Here is a 23,190-nt window from a genome sequence, read left to right as displayed (position 1 = left end):
AATGATCTATTCGCATAATTGCGGTCAATGTATTAATACAACACTGTTATGTATTCATTGTTATATTAATACTATTATATTATTTTTATTCAAGTCTAATAGTTTACATAGGAACTTTATATTTTTTTTGTAAATTCATTTACAAATCAGTATAAATCAGTCTTATCGTGTTGTAATTATAATAAGCGTAAGCGCTCTTTGTTAACAGCTTGTCACAAATATAATACGTGTTCCATGTAATATATCAAAGAATATTCTTTGGTCTTTTTTATAAAATAATTCTTATCAAAGCTGTGAACTTTTAATGTGGCATTTGTTTAGAAAAGTTATATTGTTTACATATATACACGCACACATACAGATAAGAAAGATTAAATAAAATATTTTTTCTTTTTTATGTATAATATATATATATGTGGGATTCGTAACAAAAATTAGGCCCTCTCCAGTAATCAACTATTAATGTCTGTTTGTTTAAAATGGAGGTGCTCATTCCCACATATATATTCTACATAATAATACTTCGTTTATAACAGAACATGCAAAAATACGATTACAGAAATATCGATATATATAATAATTAATAATAATGTGAAACTATATTGTAATACTGCAAAAAAGAAAATATTAATACAACATAATCTATTGTTTTCTTCCTCTTTTTTTTTATTATTATTTTTTTTTCTTTTTTTTTTTTTTTTTTATGTATATATATAAAGATGATTATTTACTATTTTTGATAATTTTATTTACTTTGTAATAACAAAGAAAATTCAGTGTATTTTCTCTTTAGAATATTATTTTAGTTTCACACATGCGCACATACACAGTCTCACGTTTCTCGTTTGTACTTATTAACGATTATATTAATACCTGTAATATAATTTTTACATAAACTGAAACATTTTTTGAGAAATTATAAAAAGAATTAAGAAATTAAAAACAATCAGAGTGCAGAACATTTTGGATCACTGTACTATTTTCTGGTGTAATATCGTATGTATTCTCAGTCGATGATCCAGATAATTCGATCATTTTTTCCAAACTTCTGATTGTTTCATTACTTTGTACATTTTCATTATATACATATTGACTAATATTCTGTTGATTATTGCTATCGTTTTCCTTATTAATATCTTTGGGTATCACATTATTAGCAGTCTCTTCATATTTCAAAATTAATAATTTATTACTCTCGTTATCTGTATTCATAGATGTGTCAAGAGTAACGTGATCATTGATCTTTCTCATATATTTAGTCCTTCCCTTGTTCTTTAAAAGATCTTTTAATTCAGGATTGGCTAAAAAGCTTTTACAACGCTTAGTATGTATCTTCATATTATCCCGACGATTAAAAGCCTTATTACAACCAGGACAATGGTATCTAAAATAAATAATAATTAAAATATAATTATCGCACATAGTGTTGGGATTTGTAAAAAAAAAAAAAAAAAAAAAAAAAAAAAAAAAAAAAAAAAAAAAAAAAAAAAAAGAAAAAAAAGAAAAGGATATAATTTCCTTTATGACATTATATTCACCTTATTTCACTATGTACTGCCATATGTGCAGCAAGATGCGATTGTTGAGCAAAAGATTTCTCGCAATTGTTACATTTGTACTTTCTAATACCTTCATGTTTTAAAAGATGTTCTTTTAATATATGACTGCTTTTATATACATTAGGGCATAAATCACATTTATATTTAGCAGCTGCGTGGACCTGTAAAAAATAAAAATAAAAAATATTTAAAAAGAAAACAAAAAATATGAAAGAAAAAAAAATCATAGAAACTATATACACATACACACAATGCATACATATATATATATATATACACACACATACACACACACACGCGCGCGCGCACACACACACACACATACAATAAAGTAAACATTTTTGTGTAAAAGAAATTTACATTTTTATGATTCAATAATGTTTTTCTGGATTTTAAAATTTTCCCACAAATATTGCATATATAATCACGTGTATGGATATTTTTCATATGCTGTTCTAATGCTGTTTCATTAGATAAATAAGCAGAACAAAGCTTACACATCACAACTTTATCTTTATTATGAATAAGCATATGAGCTCGCATTCTCCCTCTTGAATAAAATTCTTTTCCACAAACATTGCAATGTATGTCCTATTTGATAATAAGAAAATTAGTAGAGAAAAGATAAATATATACATATATATAAATAATGCAATTTCATCATATACAATAAAACTCGATTACAGCAATTAGTATTATGTTGACTACAGTGTTAGTATCTCAAATTTTGTTTTAAAAGTGTTACTTTGACATAATACTCTAATCAAGTTTTAGTATATTTTATTAATTTTTTTTTTGTTACGTTACCTTTACTGGCTTATGTGTCGTGTTATGATAACTCAATACTTGACGACTACAACTGGCAAAATCACAGATCTTACATTTGAATGGTCGAGCACCTGTATGAGTATTTAAATGTTCTTCTAAAAGGACCGCAGTGACATATCGTTTTTCACAGAGATGACACGCAAAAGGTTTTATTTTTAAATGACGTTTTCTAATGTGACAGCGTACATTGCTTATAGTTACCGTTGAAAATTCACAAGCTGTACATTTATATGGTCTCATTTTCAAATGAGCCCAAACATGAACCTAAAAGTACAAATCATATGTATATTTAAATATTTTTATTTAATTTTATATGTATAATATTATAAAGAAAAAAATAAACGAAATAATAATTTCTCTTGTTTATAATATTATAAAATTTGAGTTATATGTATACCTGACATTTGTCCAATCTAGGGTACATTAATCCACAAATATTACACTGAATAGTTCTTTTATCAGTGATTGTTAGATTTTTTTCGACAATGCTTGGATCAACAACTGACATATCTATCTTATAGTATTTTTCAATTTCTACTTTTTGCTCGTGGCTTATTAATTCGGAAATTTTACCAAATTTTCCATTTCTTCTGAGCCGTTCATTTAAATTATTCTTAAACTCTAATTGTTGAGATGTTCCAGGAGTAATATCTTTTTCGTAATTGTGTTGTATCTTCTTTCTCGATAATTGTACTTCATTAGGTACATTTAATGAAGAGTTTGAAACTTTTGTTTGAACTTGTTCTACAAGGCATTTATTTCTTATGGATTTAGAAATGGGAACAACTTCGGATATGTGAATATGATTCACTATTGAATTTACATCGACTTGTTGATCTGATTCTGCTTCGTCTCCAGGTGGAGGACTTGTATTCGATACAGTTTCATCTTTCTCAGATTTTGGCTTACATGGTTCCTGTAATAATGTGTCATTGGAACCCCACACAAATTGATTTGATTGTAAAATTTGTACTTTATGTGGTATAACATGATCAGAATTTTCATTTTTTATATTATCTTCATTAGAATGGCACTTCACTTTTTTAGATAAATTATTTTTTTTCTTTTCATGCATATTGTTATTATCCACATTGTTTTTATTATTGTCGTGGATTCTATTGGACAATATTTCTTCTGTTTTATTTGAATGAACAATAGATGGATTCTCATTAATAGAGAATTCTTTGGAAGAGTCTTTAGTATTAGATATGGACAGAATATCAGCTTTGGTCGTATTTGTATCGTCATGAGACAGTATTACTCTTGATTCTTTTACATTGTTGAGTCTTTTAAGATTAAAGGAATCAATTAAGGATTTATGAACAGAACTTTTACGTCTTGTTTTTTTAATCAGAGAAGAATGGATCTGATTATCTTCACTTCTTGTTTCTCTTAATGTTGCTTTTCTCGTTCTATTTTTTTGTTCAGACTGATTACTTAGTTTACTTTTATCTAGTTTAACATTTGTTGAAGAGATTTGAGAAATTTTAATAAATGGCTCTTCTTTTGAAGAAAAACTTTTCTCTAATTTTGTAACGTTACTGCAATTTCTTTTATCGTTTAGTTCAGTCTCTTTTATATTTGATTGTTTGACGGTAACAAAACTGTTCAAATTTTCAACTGAACAAACATTGGATTGATCTAATTCACTTTTTGAACGATTTTTATAACTACCCGATTGATGACATTTTTTAGGAGAAGGAAAAGCATTTTCTTTATCAAATTCGGCATCGTTTTCCATGTGCACTACGTTGATTACATCTTTTACAGTATCAATTTTCTAAAAAAATAAAAATAAATAAAAAAAACCGTAAAAAAAATAATTTTTTTACCTTTTAATATAACTCATAATAATAAATAAATTAAATATCTTACATTAGTTAGCTTTTTTTGAGTATGATGACAAAGGTCATAAAAATCGCATAAAAACTCCAAAGTTCCTAAGCATCGAACACATACTATCTGTGGTAATCCGTCATCCTTTTGAATCTGAAACATTTTGAAAAAACTTTATTTCACTTTAAATTAATAATCGATAACGATTATTATAAAATAGAAGTATAATTCTTAAACGACGATTTAATACATACAATCTCATACGATGTATTTGATTTGTAGAATTTGAAGGAATTCTATTATTTCATGTGAAATATTATCTTCTTGCATAAATTATAAATATATTAATAGTATAGTAAGGTATATAAAAAATGAACAAATATTAGACCCCAAAATATTATATCTTTATTAAGACAGCCATGGAATCGAAAAACATGTTTATTGTCAAAAAAATCACTATTTCCTATTTACCTAGCATCATTAACATATTCTTATTAATGCCCATGCCAATAATTTTTTATATTGGCTAAAAGTACAAGATATTCTCTCTTCTCAGAAAAATATTTCAAGTTGCATAATCATTTTATAAAATAGATATTTTTTCTTATCACTGAAATAGTTTTGGAGAAGTATTCTATTTAAATATTTATGTGTGTATGTGTATGTGTATATATGTGTGTATATATATATATATATATATATATACATACGTACGTATCTTATAAACGAAAAATGATATTATGATCACATGAAGACATAGTTGCTCCTTCATTTTTGTTAAAGAAGCATTAATAGTCTATTGCTTTCTTTCTCATAATAATATTAATCAAAATATCATTCCAAATTTGAATATTATTATTAGCTATCATTTTGTTACATTATATTCATTATGTTTTCAAATTTATGATTACATTTTATTAAGAAATCCTCAATTAAGGCACTTACATTTCATTGTGTCTTTTCGCATAATGTATAAAATAGTTTATAAGAAGAATCTATAAATTATTTTATGTTCATATGTATAATTCTGGGGCAGTTCTTTTTTTCATATTGTTTTAATGTAATAATCTGTATATAATAAAATATATCCAAAAATATAGTATATAAATACTATATTTTTTTTTTTTTTTTATGAAGACCTCAAAAATTTAGAGTTTTCTGAAATACTCTTATATGTAAAAATATATAGAAAATTCTTTTCCTCTCTTTCTCCTTCGCTCTGCTACTCTAATATTTAAAGTATTTTTTTTTTTTTTGGAAGCCCTATACATACTATACAATTTTGTTTCTGAACACATTATGTAGTGCTGTAGAAAAAAACATTAGTGTGCAACCAATACAATCTTTGGAAACAAATTTCTATTATGTGTTTCTTTTGGCGTTATAAAAGAGAACTTTTGTTATTAAACCATATATGGCCCAAATATTAATAATAAACGTAATCTCTTAAATCTGTCGTACTATGTTGAAATATGCAATTGTTTGCTATTAAATAAATTTATATTGTTTCTTAGTTGAATATATATCACTAATATATATCATATCTTTATTACAAACAAATACTAACAAAAAAAAAAAAACTTTTGTGATAATAAAAATCATATACACTATAATAATTATCAAATAATAGCATTAGAATTTTTAAAAAATTAAAAAAAATTTACAAGAATTTAAAAAAGAAATAAAACAAAAATAAAAAAAAATGTTATTACCTTTTACATGTTTTTTGAAGTCCAAATTAAATAAGTCGTTATCTTCGTCTATATATTAGAAAATGCAATCTATATGACATAAAATTGTTACATAATTGATCTATTTATGATTTAGTAAATCAAATGATTTACCAAATGTCTAAACAGACAATTTGTAAATATAGAAAGATGTTATATATATGTATATATAACACATATGTATATATGTATATATATATATATATATATATATATATATATATATATATATATTTATATTAAAACAAAAAAACAGAACCATTTGCTAAATTTATCTTTCTTCTTTTGTTTAATACTGTAAAGTTTGTTGAAAATTAAATTAAATTTATTACATAATAGAAAAGAAAAAAATAATGGAAACGAAAATGTTTCTTCTTCATTCTATTAACGCGATGAATTTTATAGAATTGCAATATAAACTATTTATATTCTATAAATCACATATTAAATTTGCCAATTCACTGTGTGTCAATGTTTCGTGTTATTCAATATAGAGTTTAAGTATCTAACATCATTTTAATTGCAACTTCAACAAATTCACTACTTTTTTTTTTTTTTTATGCACACAAGTATTATTAACTAAATGTATATAATCAAATAAACGTGAAAAGAATACTATAATATGTCAAATGCATAGCTATAACGTAATATACAAATAGTAATACATAAAAGTAAAGAATAATAAACTAAAGTATGAAATGAAGTCAGTGACACAATTGAATTATTATAAACAAAAGCATATCAAGTAGATGACTATCGAATAATATTTAGGCATTAGCAGAAAAGTAAATTTCTAATACCATGAATAATGTATACAGTATCCCTAATATTACCTCTTTTTCTCTCTCGATGATGTATATAATATTTCTAACATTAGAAAAACTTATTTCTACTTTTGACAATGGTCTAAATGAGCTTCACAATAATACGCATGCATTTTATATACATGTATCAATCTCAAATTGCATTCTTGTCAATAGTCATTTAATGTTCTACTTGGAAAATTCGTTATTCATAAATGAGCTTCCATAATATAAAGATTATTGTTACTTCTCATTCGATGCACTTGATGTTTCATCAGTAGTGGAAATAGTTTTTTGTTTATTATCAGTCTTTTTTATTTCAAAATGTCTTTTCCTATGTACTTTCATATTATCACGTCTATTAAACTTTCTTCCACATTCTGGACAAGCATGTGTCTTTTCACCATGTACATGACGATGCGCTGCAAGGTGACTAGCTTGTGCGAAAGTGGCTCCGCATTTTTGGCAAATGTGCTTTCTCAAGCCTTCATGTTTTAATAAGTGCTCGTTTAGGAATGCTTTTGATGCGTACCTATTATTGCAAACATTGCATATAAAGGGTTTTGGATTGGAGTGCTGCAATACATGCGCTTTATATTTAGATGCTACCTTAAATGTTTTACTACAAATTTCACAGGTGTATGTTGTTGCATGTCTCGTTTTTATATGTTCATTTAACACGGACAAACTTGAATAAAGATTATAACAAAATCGACATCTAAAATTACGACGATTTTTTAAATGAACACTGGCAATATGACTAAGCAAACGCGTGCGATATGGAAATACCTTGCCACAGTACTCACAAGCCAGATTTTGTGGTGGTAAGTGTGATTTTCTATGAATTTGTAAGGACACTTTATGGTGATAACTTTGTTCACATTCCGTACAACTGTACGGTCGTATTCCTTTATGGACATTATCATGTTCAGTCAAATAAAATTTAGATTTAAATCTTTTTGGACATTTTGGACATTGTATTGGCCTGGGATTAGTATGCGAACATCTAATATGCTTCATTACATCAGATTTACAAACAAATTTAGCGTTGCAGAGAATACAAGTATATTGCTTAATTCCAAGGTGAGTTTTAACATGAACTGTGCATTTATCTTTACGTTCATAAAATTTTTTACAAAGTTTACAAACATATCCATTTTGATTGTCAGCCACAATGTGTTCAACATTATCGTCTACGCGTATTTCTTCCCCGTCAATCCTAAACAACTCTTCAGGATTTTGTGAATTTTCCAGTCTCTGTTCGAATTCAGTTAAGTCCTTTAACTTGATTGAATTATTTTTCGAATTCCCACTAATAATAGAACTAATTATACTATTTGCTTCTACACTGTTATGATTTTCAAGTAAGTCTACGATAGCAGTATCTACCAAACACGAGCCTTGATCTGGGAACACTTTTGCTCGTACTGTAGCTATACTATCACACATTTTCCTACACAATTCTACAGTAAAACTAATGTCTTCTGCATCATTATGGCGATTTCTTGATTCTTTTACAGAAACTTCTATGTTCGGTGAACCTGAGACGATAGTAAGGAGTTTATTCAATGCTGTCGTTGGAATTTGAATAGTGTGAGAATCTTGTTGCTTTCCACTTTGCTTTTCAACGTTCTCATTTGTATTATTGCGACAGTTAATATTATTATCTGGAGAAACAGTGTTATGACTTCTTAAACGATTTGCAATTGGAGTATTCAATTCATTATCTGTAGAATTCTGGTTAGTCATTACATCTGCACTTTGTCTACTTCTAAGCCAACGTGTATGAGAAACTTCAGGATGTTGAACAGTCTGTGATCCATCCACTTTCTGTTGACTATTATCTTCAATAGTTTGATCTTTGGAAGTGTCATCGCTATCCTTTAATGTGTGTTGATGACTTCTTAGATTTCTTTGCGACTTTGTATGATTTCTGACAACACGTTGATCTACTTCTTTTACAGTCTCGCTAGGCGAAGAATTAAGATTCTTGTCAATACTATTATTATTATTTGCTGATGTACTTGGTGCAGCATCTTCTTTCTTTACTTCGGCCTAGGAATAGATCGAATTAAACATAAATGGGTATCAAGAATCTAATCTAATGCAATTTTTATTTTAACAACAATTTACTTCCATGCCTTCCTTTATAAGAACATGCTTGCTTGTGCATAAATAATTAAATAAAATATATGAAACATTCACAGCTATGTATTTTCAAGTATCATTATCTTTTTTGTCATCTTATTAGCATACAATATATAGTCAAAAATTAACTTTGTTATTAAAAAAGAAAAAAAAAAAAAAAATCTTAAAAGAAAGCATGAAAAATTAATCTTATTTATAAACTCTTGTTTAAAGTTCTTTATTTATTATAAAGAAAAATTAGCTTTAATATATACATATTATATTTAATATATATATATATATATATATTATGCATTTTTTTATTAAATAAAAAATATAAAACCTACATCATTAAACTTCCGATATTTTGCTCTAATGTAAGGCAGATAAACAAGATTATTTATTTTAGTTGCATCCTAAGAGAGCGGTAGAGCAATACATAAAATAAAATGCTCACTTACAATCTCTGTTAAGGATGGTAGATTGTATCGATCGCGTAACACTTGTTGGGTGCGTAGACACTCCTCTTGGAAGTCACAAACGAATTCGAGTTTGCCCAGACATTGAAGACAGATCGCCTTGGGCAGAGGATCCTTTTCATCTATCTGTGATTTAAACAAAATACCTAAGTACTAAGAACGTAATGCACTCTTGAGAAGGATCGTGTTTCTGAGTTCAAATTGAAGAGTTTCATAATCAAGAAGAAAAAAAGAAAGAAAAAAAAAGAAGAAAAAAAAGTAAGCATTTTAAAATACCTATATAATCGTGAAAAGGCAAGAAAATATGTAAGCCTGAACCCTACCGCTCTATAGATACAACATGATAGAAAAAAGAAAGTACGATACCCATTATATGTTTAAACAATCAAATCTTATCTTAATATGATTACAATAAGATATACTTATACCTATATGTAACAAACATTTATATATCGCATATATAATTCTATTCTTTGATATATATATATATATATATATATATATATATATATATATGACTTAATACTAAAATTTATACAAGAACCAATTTTTTCTATATAAATATTATTTATTTATTTATTCATTATTGTAGAATTTTAATACATAATGAATAAATTCAACGGAATTATAGTTAATAAAAATCATTTCGTTTTAATACATTGTTCTAAATATCATCAGCGAGAGAAATAATGTATGAAGATACAATATTTGTGATTAATTATAATAACTTAAATTAGTATGCAACACAAACACACATACACACATACACATCGAAAAACTTCTCACGTTTCCCTACTTTACGGCCATTTTTCTAGTCCCCTACCCTAAACCTGAAGGAGCAACGAGGGCCCGGACCCCATAGCTCACACCACGCACCGTTGCTCTTACCTTAAATATTACTTACCAAAATGTTGATCTTCGAATGTATTTTCAAGCCGAGTAACCTTTTCGTCCCTTCTTCTCCAAACACATCAATGTAAATGCTTTCACGTTGTCCACATAGTCTGCAAACCTGAGCTTCTTCTTCCTTCAACTCCATTTTTATTTATCTCTGAAGGCTGTCTGAATACGCTTCTGACTACTTAACTAGTAGAAAAACAACGCTAACTTTTTAATAGTATTAATTTCCCGATTATGCCGATCATCTGCTTTCTCCCTCTCTCTTTTCAATCTAATCCATTCTATAAAACATTTTTTCCAAATGTTTAAATGAAATATATAAGAAATAAATAAATAAAAAAAAAAAATTAAACTTGCAGTGTTAACGTTACCATTTATCTTCGCTCGACTACGGGGATGCGATCAACTCGACACAGTAGTCGTTTTGATTATCCCCACTATTCGCGTTATTCCCTCTTCCGAATACAAATTTCTACCAATGAGAGGTGATAAAATAATAAAGGAAAATTACTGATTATTCGATTGGTCAAATATATGTCGTGTATTTCTTTATAGTAACCAATCACGAAACGCTAGGGGAAAAGATGATAGACAAATCAATTGCATACATGACTATTAGTTTATTATTAATTATAATTATTATATATAACCGCTAAATATTTTATTAGTCAATTTATTATTAATTATAATTATTATATATAATCGTTAAATATAAGAATCAATTAAAATTGTTTTCAATACATATATATCATTGGAGTTGATTTTGATCAGTTTCTATTGGCTTCGACGGGGAAAGAGGAAGTAAATTCTAAATATGATTTAATTTTTTGGTTATTTGTTTATACATATATACATCTCATTGATATATTTAACCAAGGAATAATAAATAAATAAAAATATAACATATTCACTTTTAAAGAGCCAAACAATAATAATTATCTTGTATTATATTTATTTATATCAAATGTGATTGGTTACTGTGTTTCCATGGTAACGAATCAGTGCCGTAACAAGTTGTTTATAAAAAGGGCACCTACAGTAAATCTAATAATGAATCGTATATATGTATAACATAGATGGCATAATCTACTTCCGTACATATGGACTAATACTTTCTACTTGATGATGAAAAGAAATACAATGAAATAAAACACTATTGCTGGAATTACTATTTAAATTAATCCAAACTAAAAAAAATAAGGTTGAAGCATTGTTATAAATTGACGTTGTTTTACAGTTCAGAGTGACCAGCAGAAAATCAGTAAATAAAGTTACCTTATTGAAAATTGTTATTGAGATATTTTGAAATGCGTATATACATTCCCATATCGAAATCAATTTAACTGTCAGTTGAAATATTAATGTAAGTAAAACAATGTAGAAAATTTCATATGCAAACATAATTTCATCTAAATATTAAATATTGAAATAAATTAGTATTAGAGAATAAATAATTTTCATCTGATACAATATAAACATTACAGTATACATTTGTTTATAGATGATATGAATAGTGAATACGGTTAATAAATTTATAACAACAAATAATTGTTCTATTAAATAATTATTTTATGTATAAAAAAAAAAAAATGACACGAAAGAAAAATAATTTAACAGTGTCCATGAAAAGATCATCGAATCGTAAAACTACAATTGACGCAATAAAAAGACAAGCTTCATATGAAAGGTTAATAACATTAATTAAAGAAAGGTACTAAAAAACATATTATATTATGATACAAATTCTATGTAAAAGAAAATTTATAATTCTCATATTTTTTTTTACAGTAGAAAACGTCAAATCAAGAAAGCAAAACAATTTCAACAAAATGAAAAAGTATCAACATCTTCATTGAATGACAGTGTTATCATTTTAAGTGACAATGAAAATGAACAAACTGAAAAGATGAAATATACTACTCAAGATAATAATACAAATGGAACTGTACATTCTACACTTGGACAACTTTTTAAATCATTTCAATGCTTACGTAAATCTCATGAACATGGCATTTCTAATAGAATTGTGAATAGCACAGAAAGTAATAAATCAAGAAGAAGTATCATAGAATGTTCGAGTCCTGATACATCATGTTGTATAATTTCAGATTCAACAAATTTGAAATCTAAAGTTTTAAATACAAGTTCTACTAATGAAAGTATGTAGATTAATAATATCATCATATTATTATGACATCTTTTAATATATCTTATAAACTTATATAGTTTAATATATCTTATTTTTTTTATTTCAGTATCTTCAAATAATAAATTAAATGAATCTGTCGATGATATTGTTGTAGTATGGTCATCCATAAACAATTCATCGACAAATAGATCTATATCAAATAAAACAGACATAAAAGATATCTCAGATGAAGAAAATCAATCACGACTTTTTATGTTAGATTATGATGGAGATCCTAGCAATCTAACATGTTTAAAATCAGTTTCAGAAGAACATGATAAGGATACAAATAATGATAACGATCTACTATTTAATAAACCTGGCTTACAGTTACCTCATTGTTCTAAACCAAACTTTTCTATTAATGTAGAACCTCAAAAAAATATGAGAAGGATCAGTGCAAAATTTTATGATACAACATTTAATGCCAAGCAAGTACAACTTGAACAAGTAAATGAAGCAGACCAAAATAAATCTAAGAAATTAAGGGAAATAATTATCGATGGCTGTAACGTTGCCATGGCGTGAGTTGTATTAAATTTTATATTTAAATTATTTTAATAATATTTACAAGAAGTTGTTTTTATATTATAGACACACGCATGGCAAATCATTCTCGGAAGCAGGATTAAAATTAGTAATAGATTATTTTCAACAGAGAGGACATTCTGTTAAAGCATTTGTACCTCAACATAAACGATCTCTCTCTCATCGACTTCTTGAAAAACTGTGGAAGGAAGGAACAGTTGTTTTTACACCAAGTAGAAGCATTGCTGGTAAAAATATTACTTCTTATGATGATAGGTAAGTTTTATAAGTATTTATGCATTTACATTTTCAATCTTAAAAATATATTGTCCAACTTTGTTTATTGTATATAATATATCTGTTTAGGTTTATATTGGAATATGCAACAATGTGCAAAGGCATAGTTGTTTCTTTAGATCAATTCAGAGATTTATACACAGAAAAGCCAGAATGGCGGGATACTATTGAAAATCGATTATTAGCACCAACTTTTGTAGGAAATTATGTTATGTTTCCTGATGATCCATTAGGAAGAGATGGTCCTACGTTGGCCCAATTTCTAAGACACGATTCATAACATTACTTTCAATTAAGAACTTAGTTACACATTGATCACACATCACACATTAAATATTTCAAAGATTACATTTAATTTGATAGTTACTATAATTTTTTAAGTGATTTTTTTTTGTATCATTATTTTCTTGTAAGTCCTATGAGTTGAGTAGATATAGATGTGAGCACATCTATATATATAATGAAAGGAAAAAAAAAAAAAAAAAAAAAAAGTAAGATAAAAAAGATAAAAAAAAATTATACAAGCACCTAATTTGTGTAAATGAATGCAAATGTTTTACACTAATTTGATTTTTTATATAAATTAAATTATATTATATATATATACATATATATAATATAAAAGAAAATTTAGCAAATAAAAAAGGAAGTTTGGCAAATTTAAATAATTACACAACAAAAATGGGATCTATTGTTTTTTATATCACATAAAAGAAGTTACTCGCTGTAACAAAATACACTTCGTGTTAAATTTCTATAAGTCGAAAAACCATAAGACGGGTATATAAAAAAAAATATTTCTATAATCATATATAATATATAAATGTATATTTTTTATTTCATATTCAAATATTCATTAAATGGTTTTTCGAGTTATAAAAGTTCAAGTAACAGAAATTTAACCATGTATATATACATATACATACTTATTATTATACTATATTATACAATTGTATATATACGCGTATAGAATTTATTTATATAATAATAAATTAAATAAGCAGCTCTAATACAAATACAAAATATTAATTCTACTATGATGTTGGGCAATCTTAAATCATAATTTTAATAGCCTACGTTATATGATATAATTATAATTAGGATTTATTCCATGTAGGTATCGAGCACCACTTACGAGATTTACGAACAAAATCCATACTTTCTTGTGCAGTTTCACGTGCTAATCGTTGCATCATGTTTTCATCCTTTACATTTTGATGTGCACTCGACAAAACAGCTTCGTGTTCAAAAGCTGAACTAACAGCTGAAACGAAAAATATTTTGCTTTTTATTTTATATATTATGTTTTCTAATAACAAGTTTGTACTTTAACAAATATTGTATGTGTGATATGTCACAATCTTACTCGAATTAGCAAATAATTTTTTTAACACATATTCGTCATCGGAAACTTCCGTAGGTTCTTCTACATGTGATTTAATTAAACGTCGTCCAATCAGATAAGATACATGCTCGCCTTCGAACAAAGCAGAAATATTATGCTTTTCTGTACGTGATTTCTTTTTTCTCTGTTGTTGATTTTTGTTATTAGGTTTATCATGCAATTTTATTTCATTAATATTGTCAGTAAAAAACTCAGTTGTCATTTCTGATTTTAATCGACTAACTTCTGAAATACTATGATCTTCTGTATTATCCAAACTTGCATCAGGCAAAACTGTTTGTTCTTTATTCATTAATTTCTCTTCTAAATGGTTTTTTTTGGAAATTGAATTTGTATTAGGACTCTGATCAGTTTTAAGATCATCCATTTCAGTATTTGTATCATAACTTTGTGTCATGTTATTGTATCGAGTATTTAAAATATTATTGTTATTATTATTACTATGATTAGACGAAACGTTAGTTACATTCAAATTAACATTAATGGGATGAACTTCGGATGCAGTTAGATTATTTTCATTGTTACATAAATTATTAGTTTTTGTTTTATCAGCAATCTTGATATTATCCTCTGGATCGACAGGTGAATCATCCATTTTTTTTTCAAGATCCTTTGTAATCATCTGCTTACTTATATTTTTACTAAGGGTCGAAGCCAATTTCTTCATTTTTTTAATTTTATTAGAAGAAAATTTTAACGAATTGGGTGTTAATTTAGAATCTTTAAACAATCGATCTGATTCAGAAGATTCCCCATTTATAGGTTCATTGAGATTAAATAGTTCCGCTAAATCTGTCGTTTTAAAAATTTTTCTCTGTCTTGGATCATCCAAAACCTTATTCGAAAGCAATAATTTAAAAATTTGCCTATGGTATATCTGTAACATAAAAGAGAGTTTTTTATTATAAAAAAAAAAAAAAGAAAAAAAAAATGCAAAGCAAATTTTGTGTTACCTTCTCTTCGATTGTACCAGCAGTAATAAGTCTGTAAATAGTAACATTTTTATTTTGACCAATTCTCCAAGCACGTTCTCTTGCTTGTGCATCGGTTGCAGGATTCCAATCAGGATCATAAATAACTACACGATTTGCTCCAGTTAAATTCACACCTAATCCTCCTACACGTGTCGTTAGTAGAAATATAAAATATGAGGTATTCTTTAAACATGAAAAAAATAATGTTATTTATATTATTATCAACATCAAACATAAGAAAGATAGATAGAGAGAGAGAGAGAGAGAGAGAAAGAGAGAAACAATGATAAAATGAATTATTCTACTTACATTATTAAAAGTATAAATTGTTTCTTGACGTTGTGACATAGGTGTAGTACCATCCATTCTTAAATAAGAATGATTCTCTCGTTGTAATAAAGATTCTAAAATATGCATCATCTGTAAAATAAATATATTATTCTGTATAAAAATTTTCTTGTTAGATTTTTACTGATAATAAAAAATATAATATATAAAGAATTAAAACGCATACAAACCTGCCTTCCTTGAGTGAATAGCAATACTCTATGTCCTTGCTTTTTCCATATTTTAAGTAAAGACTGTACTACAACCATTTTTCCTGCACGTTTCCAATAACCAAATTTGTCTAAATCTTCTGACAAGTCGATATCTTCATCCGAATCCTACATATGTTTTTATGGATATATTCATGGTAGCAATTATACAAACTTCATATAATCATTTACTTATAATCTTACCATTGGATTTGTGTAAAGGTATAAGTCTGGATGATTGCATATTTTCCTAAGAGCAGACAAGGCTATCAACAAACGAGCTCTATATCTTCCAGTTTCTTGAAGAGAACTTTTTTCGTGTAAAACAAACGATACATCCTCTGATAATAAATGTTCTTTATATAATTTTCTCTGCTCATCTGTTAAACTACAAAATAATACCTGGAACATAAATAAAAATAATAATTAATACTGATATAATTGTCTAACACAAATATAATAAATATACCTGTTCATTTTTTTCTGGCAAGTTGAGATAACGTTTTACATCAGCTTTAGTTCTTCTAAGTAAATAAGGTGTAATAGCTTCCTTAAGCATAGTGGCTATTTGTAATGCTGTAGCTTGTTGAAGAGATGTAGCATTGGCATAACCACCCCGAGTTATAGGAGCAGCACAATGCTCTAAAAATACAGGTAATGTGCCCAACTTACCGGGCAAGATAAAGTCGAATAAAGACCACAATTCTTTCAATGAATTTTGCATCGGACTACCAGTTAATAATATACGATGAGGAGTAGAAAATTCTTTTACTGCTTTACTTATCTATAAAAATTAAATTTAATAATTTCTTTTCTTTTTTTTTTTTTCTTTTGCACAATAATATCGACATAACCATATATTCACCTTTGCTTGAGGATTTCTTATTTTATGCCCTTCATCAAGAATAACATAATGCCACTGAGTATTTGTGAGTAAATCTTTGTGTTTAAGCATACCTGAATATGACGTTATTAGTATACCACCAGTTTCTAAAGAATTTATTAAATTCTCGGGATTCACTAAGGATAAATGAAAGAATATTGTTACATTGAAAAATGTACAGCACATACAGACACACACACATACACATGCATACATACACATTTATATTTATAATATTCTTTATATTTTAAAATGCTTGCCATCATACGTTCCACATTGGTGTAATACAGCAACTCTTAAAATAGGCCACCAGTCATGAAAATGTTTTACCCACTGCTCCATCAAAGTTGCTGGACAAATAATTAATGTTGGTCCCAATCCTCTAAATCTACACATTAAAATAAATATAAATTAACATTAAATAAAATGTTATTTATAAATTTTATGTAAATTTTTACCTTCCACCATCAGAAAGTAATTCACTGCAATCCAAACCAGCTAGAAATGAAATAACTTGTATTGTTTTGCCCAATCCCATTTCATCTCCTAATAGACCACCTAAATTATGATTATGAAGTTCCCATAACCATTGGACTGAGACTTTCTGATATCTATAGAAAAATTTAATAAATTATATTTATTAACCTCTACAAATATTTCTATTGTAAATTATTATATTTTTGATATTTTATATACCTATATAATCTTTTCCAAATAGACTGAGGTACTTTAAATAGATTATCCACCATATGTACAGGTTCATCTTTCATATTCTTATTCTTTTTTATTCTTAATAGGTAAATCTGTTCATCTCCATCATCTAATACTAAAAATATAAATCGTATAAAAAAAAAAAAGAAAAAAATGAAAAATATATCCTTTATATTCGTAATACATACTTTTCTTTGTACTAATACATTTGGGTTTTGAATTACTACGTTTCTTCTTAGAAGTATATCTTCTTTGTTCCATATCTAAATGATAACATATTATACATAATTTCATTGATCTTTTTATTATAATTAACAATTTATAAGTTTCGTTTATAAATATATATATATATATAGAAAACTTACCAGATTCTCCTTCATCATCGCTAGGAAAATATTCGCTTTCAGAATGATTTAGCTCACCATCAGACGTTGTATTATCTTTAGTGTCACATTTGATAGATATACATTTTTTTTCGCTTGTATTAGAAGTACTAGCTAAATTTTTAATAGCATTTGTTTTTATTTGACTTGAATAACATCTAGAATTACTATTCCTTGACTTAAATGATTTATTAGTTTCTATTTTCATTCTTTTATTTGGTACTGAATTATTTTCATCGTTATTTAATGATCTTGATGCTTTCTTCAAATGCTTTTTTTGTTTGGCAAGTTCGGCTTGTCTTTGAAAATACGTTTGAAGATCAAACAAATTCGATAATTTATCAAGTGTTCTAGAAATATATAAAAAAATTCATTTTTATTATATTATATCTTATTAGATATCATTGATATAAAAATTTTATTTACCCTTCTCGAGTATTTATTTCATGTTTCTCAATTGCTTGAAATGGTGTAATTTCCCCAGTCTTAACTTGATCTTGTAATGACTTATCATCACTATTACTATTAATAATATCTATTCTAATATTATCTTGAAATTTGGATTGACCTGAATGTAAATCAGATAATTCTTTTAATTTTTTTGATGCTTCTTGAAAAATACTTTCTTCACTTCTCACTGATATAATCTATAAAAATGAAATAAAAATTAATGTTTCAAAAACAACGTACGCTTAATTACATGATTATCACAAAATTATGAATTCAAATATGATACGTATAAATTTTTACGTGATATAAATCACTAATTAAATATAGATATATATATATATATAAACTTAAGTATAAAGTATTGAATATAATACAAATTAAAAACGATTAATTTATAATTTATTAAATGATAAATTTAACCTTAGCCGATGAATTAATATCCAAGTCTTGTGTAGTTTCATTCTGCATTTCCTTGTCATTAAGTTTTTTTATTAGTACGTGACAATTTTCCATAGTTCAGTGCATAGGAACGATAGATTCTAATGGAATAAATAGTAAAGAAAAGCCTATAATTTTTTTTTTTATTGAATACTATTTCAAAATTTGAAGTAAGTCGTAGTACTAGGGACTCGTATGAAATTTTTTATATATATATATAATATATATATATAATGGTCATGTAAATATACATACATATATAAATATAAATACAACTGCACTTTGTATTTTTGCTTTTATATTAATTTTCCTAAAAATATTTTCAAAGTACAATAAATGCGATGTGGCTGTCACGATTTTAATAAATTCGCTTACATGTTCGTTTAAGATAGTTCATTGTCCCTGGTTTTACAATGGTTTAGATCAACAATGAGAACATGCATAATTCTTAACTGATTTTGATGAACAAGATATTATTTTAAAGATGAAAGTATAATCTAGAATTCTGTTTTTACAAATTTTTGAAAAAGCTTTATTTTCTTTGAAAAAAAATTATGTTAAGAAATGATATTTTTTTCGAGAATAATTTATTCACGAATATAAAGCTTTTTAAAAAATTATAAAAAGCGGAATCTTAGATTAAATCTTTATCTTTAAAATAAGATATTTTTCATTAAGACTGGTCAAGAATTACGTATTTTCTCATTGTTTCCATAAATGCTGTTTTCGACATTTTTCGCAAAGAAAAAATTTTGTATAGTGGCGCCCCTTGAAATCTGCGGCAAAAGAGAAGAAGCTCGTATCTCAGTACTGATTTTCATATACACGTTTGAACGGTGTATGCTTTGTTTCAGTGAAGTAAACAATCTATTCCATTTTCTATTCTATATTTTAATATATTCCAAATGCAAAGAAATAGGCTTCACGGTGTTCGTTCATATCAATGGATTTGAGTTTCTAAAATATTGTTAAATTTTGGAAAAATTTATAATTTTTGTTGGATTTTATCGATTAAAAATATAGAAATTCTACGAACAATTTATGGCGCATTAACAAGCGTCTACATTCATAATTCAAGAGTCGCGTAGGTTTTCAAGACTGGGAAAGATTTCATTGTTTTTTTTTTGTTTTATTATATCGATGTAAAAAAAAATAATCAACCAATTTTTTTTTCTCATTTGATAGTTTAAAAATATAGTATTACTATCAGATCTTTTCTATTTATTTCTTCCTTTCATAGTTGACTTGAGTTTCTCGATGTCCTATGTTAGATAGAACACAGTAGCGGTATAATTTAGTCTAATGACAGATGCATATAAAATATATACGTTTGTCGATTATTTTTTCAACAATTATAATTAGTAAATATACACTTATATATTATATTCTATTTTTATAAAAATCAAGTTCCATATTATCTACGAGATCTTTCTCCTAGCGTTATTTTTTTTTTTTATAATTTCTTTCGTAGTTGGAAGTCCACTTTATATTATTATTATTATTACTATTATTATTATAATAATAATATATAATATAATAATATAATCGGTATATATATATATATATACTAATTATTTTTAAACGAAACATTTCATAAAATCTTGTCAATTATATTTATTATTTTGTATGCATTTGAAACAAATGCGTACTGATACCTTGATTACTGCAAGACCAACATTACTAACAAAAATTATATACATATAAAAATGGCGTTTTCGAAACCAAAGGAAATGATATTAAATTTCGCAAGTGTATATTTTCAATACCTTTATAGTAATCCGGTTAAAACAAAAGCAATTGCCAGGTAATTTTATGTATATATATATATATATATATATATATATATGTATGTGTGTGTGTGTGTACATATATACACATATGTTGTGAAGTATGGTTATACTTAATTTTATGTTGTACAAAAATTTTTATAAAAATATTCTTTTGTAGCTGCATTATTAATGTTTTGGGAAACTTAGTACACCAGAAGTTAACTGGCGGGAAATCTATAGATGAAGATAGACTTATTGCATTTGGTCTTTTTGGGTAATTTATATATAATTAATATTATATATATATACTATATATATACATATAATATATATATATATAGTATGTATATAAAATATATATATATATTTCACATTTTTTTTTAATATCTAAAACATATATAATAATATGTTACAGATTGTTATTAGGAGGTTCTGTACCACATTACTTTTATTTATACACACATTCCTTGAGAAAATATCCATTGACTTTGCTTTTGATAGAAAGATTGGTTTATACACCTTGTTTCCAAGCACTAACGTTATACATACTTGCTCGATTAGAGGTAAATTTGATTGACTGATGAACATAATTTCTAAAGAATGATTTTAATATATAATATTATTATTACCAGGGTAAATCTCACAAAGCCTCTAAAGAACAATTACAAAAGCTTTACTGGCCCGTTCTTCTAACTAATCTCAAATATTTAACTATATTTCAATTTATCAATGTAAAATATGTTCCTTCAGTGGTACGTACATAAAATTTTAAATTTAATATTTTTTTATGCTATACTTTAATAATCTTTTTTATTTCTTTTTTTATTTCATTTTAGTTACGCACATTAATATTAGATATAATCAGTTTTATATGGTCGATTTATCTCACTAATGAATGCAAAAAATCAACTGTTACTGATAAGAAATCAAAGAAATAATATCTTAATATAATGTTATCGATTTTAATTGGTACGTATTAAAAAAAATGAAATGAACGAAATAAAAGTAATACACACACACACATATATATATATATAGGTTTATATGAAGTATATAATAAAAATGTAAAGATTGTTTAAATTAATATTTGGGATGTATTTCATGAAATATATTGTATAAAGTTGTTTGCAAATAAATGTGGTTATTGGTGTAATTAATAAACGGCTCTAATGTTCAAGCTTTGATTTAATCACACAACAACAATACAGAATATGTTACAGGAATGATCAGGTATTATCAGACACACACACACAGATATATATACATATGTATATATATCTGTTTTCTTTTAATGATAATAACAGTTGATCAATTAGATTGTAAACAGCAAATATTGCTGTCAAAAGCTAGTGGCGTACTTTAGGATAATGAGAGAAATTTGAACCTATCTATTTTTATTTTGATCCTTAAAGGAAGCATATGTTCATAATAAGTAGAGAAGTTTTAATGGTATATAATTAACTAAATATGAGATCCAAATTAAGCAACAAAAAATGGTATAGGTAAAAAGATATTAAATATGAAATACTTTAAAGGCTTAAAAGAATAATTAATAGATAATATAAATATATATGGTAATGATCACCACTGCGATTGACAAATATATTTGATAAGTTGTATCAGTCATTACAATAAACTAATGTTATTTAGGACTGTGTAAAGTACTTTTATAATTATTTTCAGAAAAAAATATTATAAGATACAAATCAACTTTTTGTACTATTTACCACATTAGATTAGAAAAAGAAAATTTCTGTATAAAACTGTGGTAGAACGATAGATATAATAATCAGAAAGAGATCTTAAATATTTTATATGTTTGTAATAGTACTTTATTCAGCCCTAACATTATACAGGTCTCTTCTATTTATAAATAATGTAGATTTTCCAAACATGTTTTTTTCAACCTTATATATACATCTTTAAGACTTAACTCTTGAATAAATAAGACTAGAGTCTAGTTATGTCTTTTGGTACGCTGCCCGGTCTTATGACCAAATAACATTTATGACTTATTTATATATAGGTAAGTGGAGTATTGCAAACAAATATTCATTGCTATAATTCCCTCTGTACTTTGTCGAATATTTACCATGGACAAAGCATATTATATATATATATATATATATATATATATATATATATATATATATATATATATATAAAATTTAATAATTAAATATTATTTAATGCAAAAATATACATAAATAATAAATAAATAAATAATAAATAAATAAATAATAAATAAATAAATAATAAATATATAAATAAATAAATAAGTGAATACTATTATATATTTATAAAAAGTAATTTATACTGAATACAATAGAACTGAAATAATCTTCCTAAAGAATAGGCACATCTAT

General features: G+C 25.9%; 4 protein-coding genes across 9 annotated transcripts; 2 read left to right on the top strand and 2 right to left on the bottom strand.

Annotated features, from left to right (window-relative positions):
* Window positions 1-682: 682 nt before the first annotated feature.
* Window positions 683-10,681, bottom strand: LOC124957813 (zinc finger protein 480-like). Of its 2 annotated transcripts, XM_047515173.1 has the most exons (8): window positions 10,634-10,674; window positions 10,267-10,543; window positions 4,263-4,376; window positions 2,785-4,167; window positions 2,367-2,651; window positions 1,920-2,150; window positions 1,539-1,720; window positions 683-1,384 (listed from the first exon to the last, which is right to left on the bottom strand). In XM_047515173.1, exons 2-8 carry the CDS (start codon window positions 10,399-10,401, stop codon window positions 937-939), a joined length of 2,778 nt encoding a protein of 925 aa, XP_047371129.1. In that variant the 5' UTR covers window positions 10,402-10,543; window positions 10,634-10,674; the 3' UTR covers window positions 683-936. The 2 variants fall into 2 exon arrangements, with proteins under 2 accessions (XP_047371129.1, XP_047371130.1); XM_047515174.1 differs by lacking the exons at window positions 683-1,384; window positions 1,539-1,720; window positions 1,920-2,150; ... (1 more) ...; window positions 2,785-4,167; window positions 4,263-4,376 and adding exons at window positions 6,216-8,811; window positions 9,345-9,488 and having other exon boundaries at window positions 10,267-10,681.
* Window positions 10,682-11,335: 654 nt separating this feature from the next.
* LOC124946399 lies at window positions 11,336-15,915 on the top strand. 4 transcript variants are annotated; one of them, XM_047487025.1, is made up of 7 exons: window positions 11,337-11,625; window positions 11,764-11,973; window positions 12,051-12,253; window positions 12,371-12,421; window positions 12,518-12,974; window positions 13,045-13,254; window positions 13,345-15,915. In XM_047487025.1, exons 2-7 carry the CDS (start codon window positions 11,834-11,836, stop codon window positions 13,553-13,555), a joined length of 1,272 nt encoding a protein of 423 aa, XP_047342981.1. In that variant the 5' UTR covers window positions 11,337-11,625; window positions 11,764-11,833; the 3' UTR covers window positions 13,556-15,915. The 4 variants fall into 4 exon arrangements, with proteins under 4 accessions (XP_047342980.1, XP_047342981.1, XP_047342978.1 ...); XM_047487024.1 differs by having other exon boundaries at window positions 11,336-11,625; window positions 12,054-12,421; XM_047487022.1 differs by having other exon boundaries at window positions 12,051-12,421.
* LOC124946398 (DNA excision repair protein ERCC-6-like) lies at window positions 13,958-19,329 on the bottom strand. 2 transcript variants are annotated; one of them, XM_047487020.1, is made up of 16 exons: window positions 19,311-19,329; window positions 19,038-19,156; window positions 18,594-18,814; window positions 18,150-18,517; window positions 17,973-18,047; window positions 17,770-17,899; window positions 17,532-17,684; window positions 17,334-17,461; window positions 17,056-17,210; window positions 16,660-16,974; window positions 16,395-16,592; window positions 16,173-16,319; window positions 15,964-16,074; window positions 15,634-15,837; window positions 14,642-15,557; window positions 13,958-14,539 (listed from the first exon to the last, which is right to left on the bottom strand). In XM_047487020.1, exons 2-16 carry the CDS (start codon window positions 19,128-19,130, stop codon window positions 14,373-14,375), a joined length of 3,381 nt encoding a protein of 1,126 aa, XP_047342976.1. In that variant the 5' UTR covers window positions 19,131-19,156; window positions 19,311-19,329; the 3' UTR covers window positions 13,958-14,372. The 2 variants fall into 2 exon arrangements, with proteins under 2 accessions (XP_047342976.1, XP_047342977.1); XM_047487021.1 differs by lacking the exon at window positions 19,311-19,329 and having other exon boundaries at window positions 15,311-15,557; window positions 19,038-19,267.
* Window positions 19,330-19,873: 544 nt separating this feature from the next.
* On the top strand, window positions 19,874-21,982 carry LOC124946516 (peroxisomal membrane protein 2). Its single transcript, XM_047487280.1, has 5 exons — window positions 19,874-20,859; window positions 21,003-21,098; window positions 21,240-21,387; window positions 21,457-21,576; window positions 21,661-21,982. The coding sequence occupies exons 1-5, from the start codon at window positions 20,762-20,764 to the stop codon at window positions 21,760-21,762; spliced, it is 564 nt and encodes a 187-aa protein (XP_047343236.1). The 5' UTR covers window positions 19,874-20,761; the 3' UTR covers window positions 21,763-21,982.
* Window positions 21,983-23,190: the final 1,208 nt, after the last annotated feature.

This window comes from Vespa velutina, chromosome 2 (assembly GCF_912470025.1).
Source record: "Vespa velutina chromosome 2, iVesVel2.1, whole genome shotgun sequence".
Classification (NCBI taxonomy): Eukaryota; Metazoa; Arthropoda; class Insecta; order Hymenoptera; family Vespidae; genus Vespa; species Vespa velutina.
The sequence above is the reverse complement of the archived record's forward strand: the minus strand, read 5'-3'. Positions and strand labels throughout refer to the sequence as shown.

What these genes read in the sequence shown, in the direction of transcription:
- LOC124946398 (XM_047487020.1), bottom strand. Translation starts at nt 19,130, where the DNA reads ATGGAAAATTGTCACGTACTAATAAAAAAACTTAATGACAAGGAAATG. An exon ending in CCAATGTGGAACGTATGATG is followed by an intron (nt 17,211 to 17,333) that starts GCAAGCATTTTA and finishes ATTTATCCTTAG; the next exon opens with TGAATCCCGAGAATTTAATA. An exon ending in AAAATTATTTGCTAATTCGA is followed by an intron (nt 14,540 to 14,641) that starts GTAAGATTGTGA and finishes TTTTCGTTTCAG; the next exon opens with CTGTTAGTTCAGCTTTTGAA.
- LOC124957813 (XM_047515173.1), bottom strand. Translation starts at nt 10,401, where the DNA reads ATGGAGTTGAAGGAAGAAGAAGCTCAGGTTTGCAGACTATGTGGACAA. An exon ending in CGACACATAAGCCAGTAAAG is followed by an intron (nt 2,151 to 2,366) that starts GTAACGTAACAA and finishes ATTATCAAATAG; the next exon opens with GACATACATTGCAATGTTTG. An exon ending in CATTATTGAATCATAAAAAT is followed by an intron (nt 1,721 to 1,919) that starts GTAAATTTCTTT and finishes TATTTTTTACAG; the next exon opens with GTCCACGCAGCTGCTAAATA.
- LOC124946399 (XM_047487022.1), top strand. Translation starts at nt 11,834, where the DNA reads ATGTATAAAAAAAAAAAAATGACACGAAAGAAAAATAATTTAACAGTG. An exon ending in ATAACATTAATTAAAGAAAG is followed by an intron (nt 11,974 to 12,050) that starts GTACTAAAAAAC and finishes TTTTTTTTACAG; the next exon opens with TAGAAAACGTCAAATCAAGA. An exon ending in ATTACTTCTTATGATGATAG is followed by an intron (nt 13,255 to 13,344) that starts GTAAGTTTTATA and finishes ATATCTGTTTAG; the next exon opens with GTTTATATTGGAATATGCAA.
- LOC124946516 (XM_047487280.1), top strand. Translation starts at nt 20,762, where the DNA reads ATGGCGTTTTCGAAACCAAAGGAAATGATATTAAATTTCGCAAGTGTA. An exon ending in AAAACAAAAGCAATTGCCAG is followed by an intron (nt 20,860 to 21,002) that starts GTAATTTTATGT and finishes ATTCTTTTGTAG; the next exon opens with CTGCATTATTAATGTTTTGG. An exon ending in ACATACTTGCTCGATTAGAG is followed by an intron (nt 21,388 to 21,456) that starts GTAAATTTGATT and finishes TATTATTACCAG; the next exon opens with GGTAAATCTCACAAAGCCTC.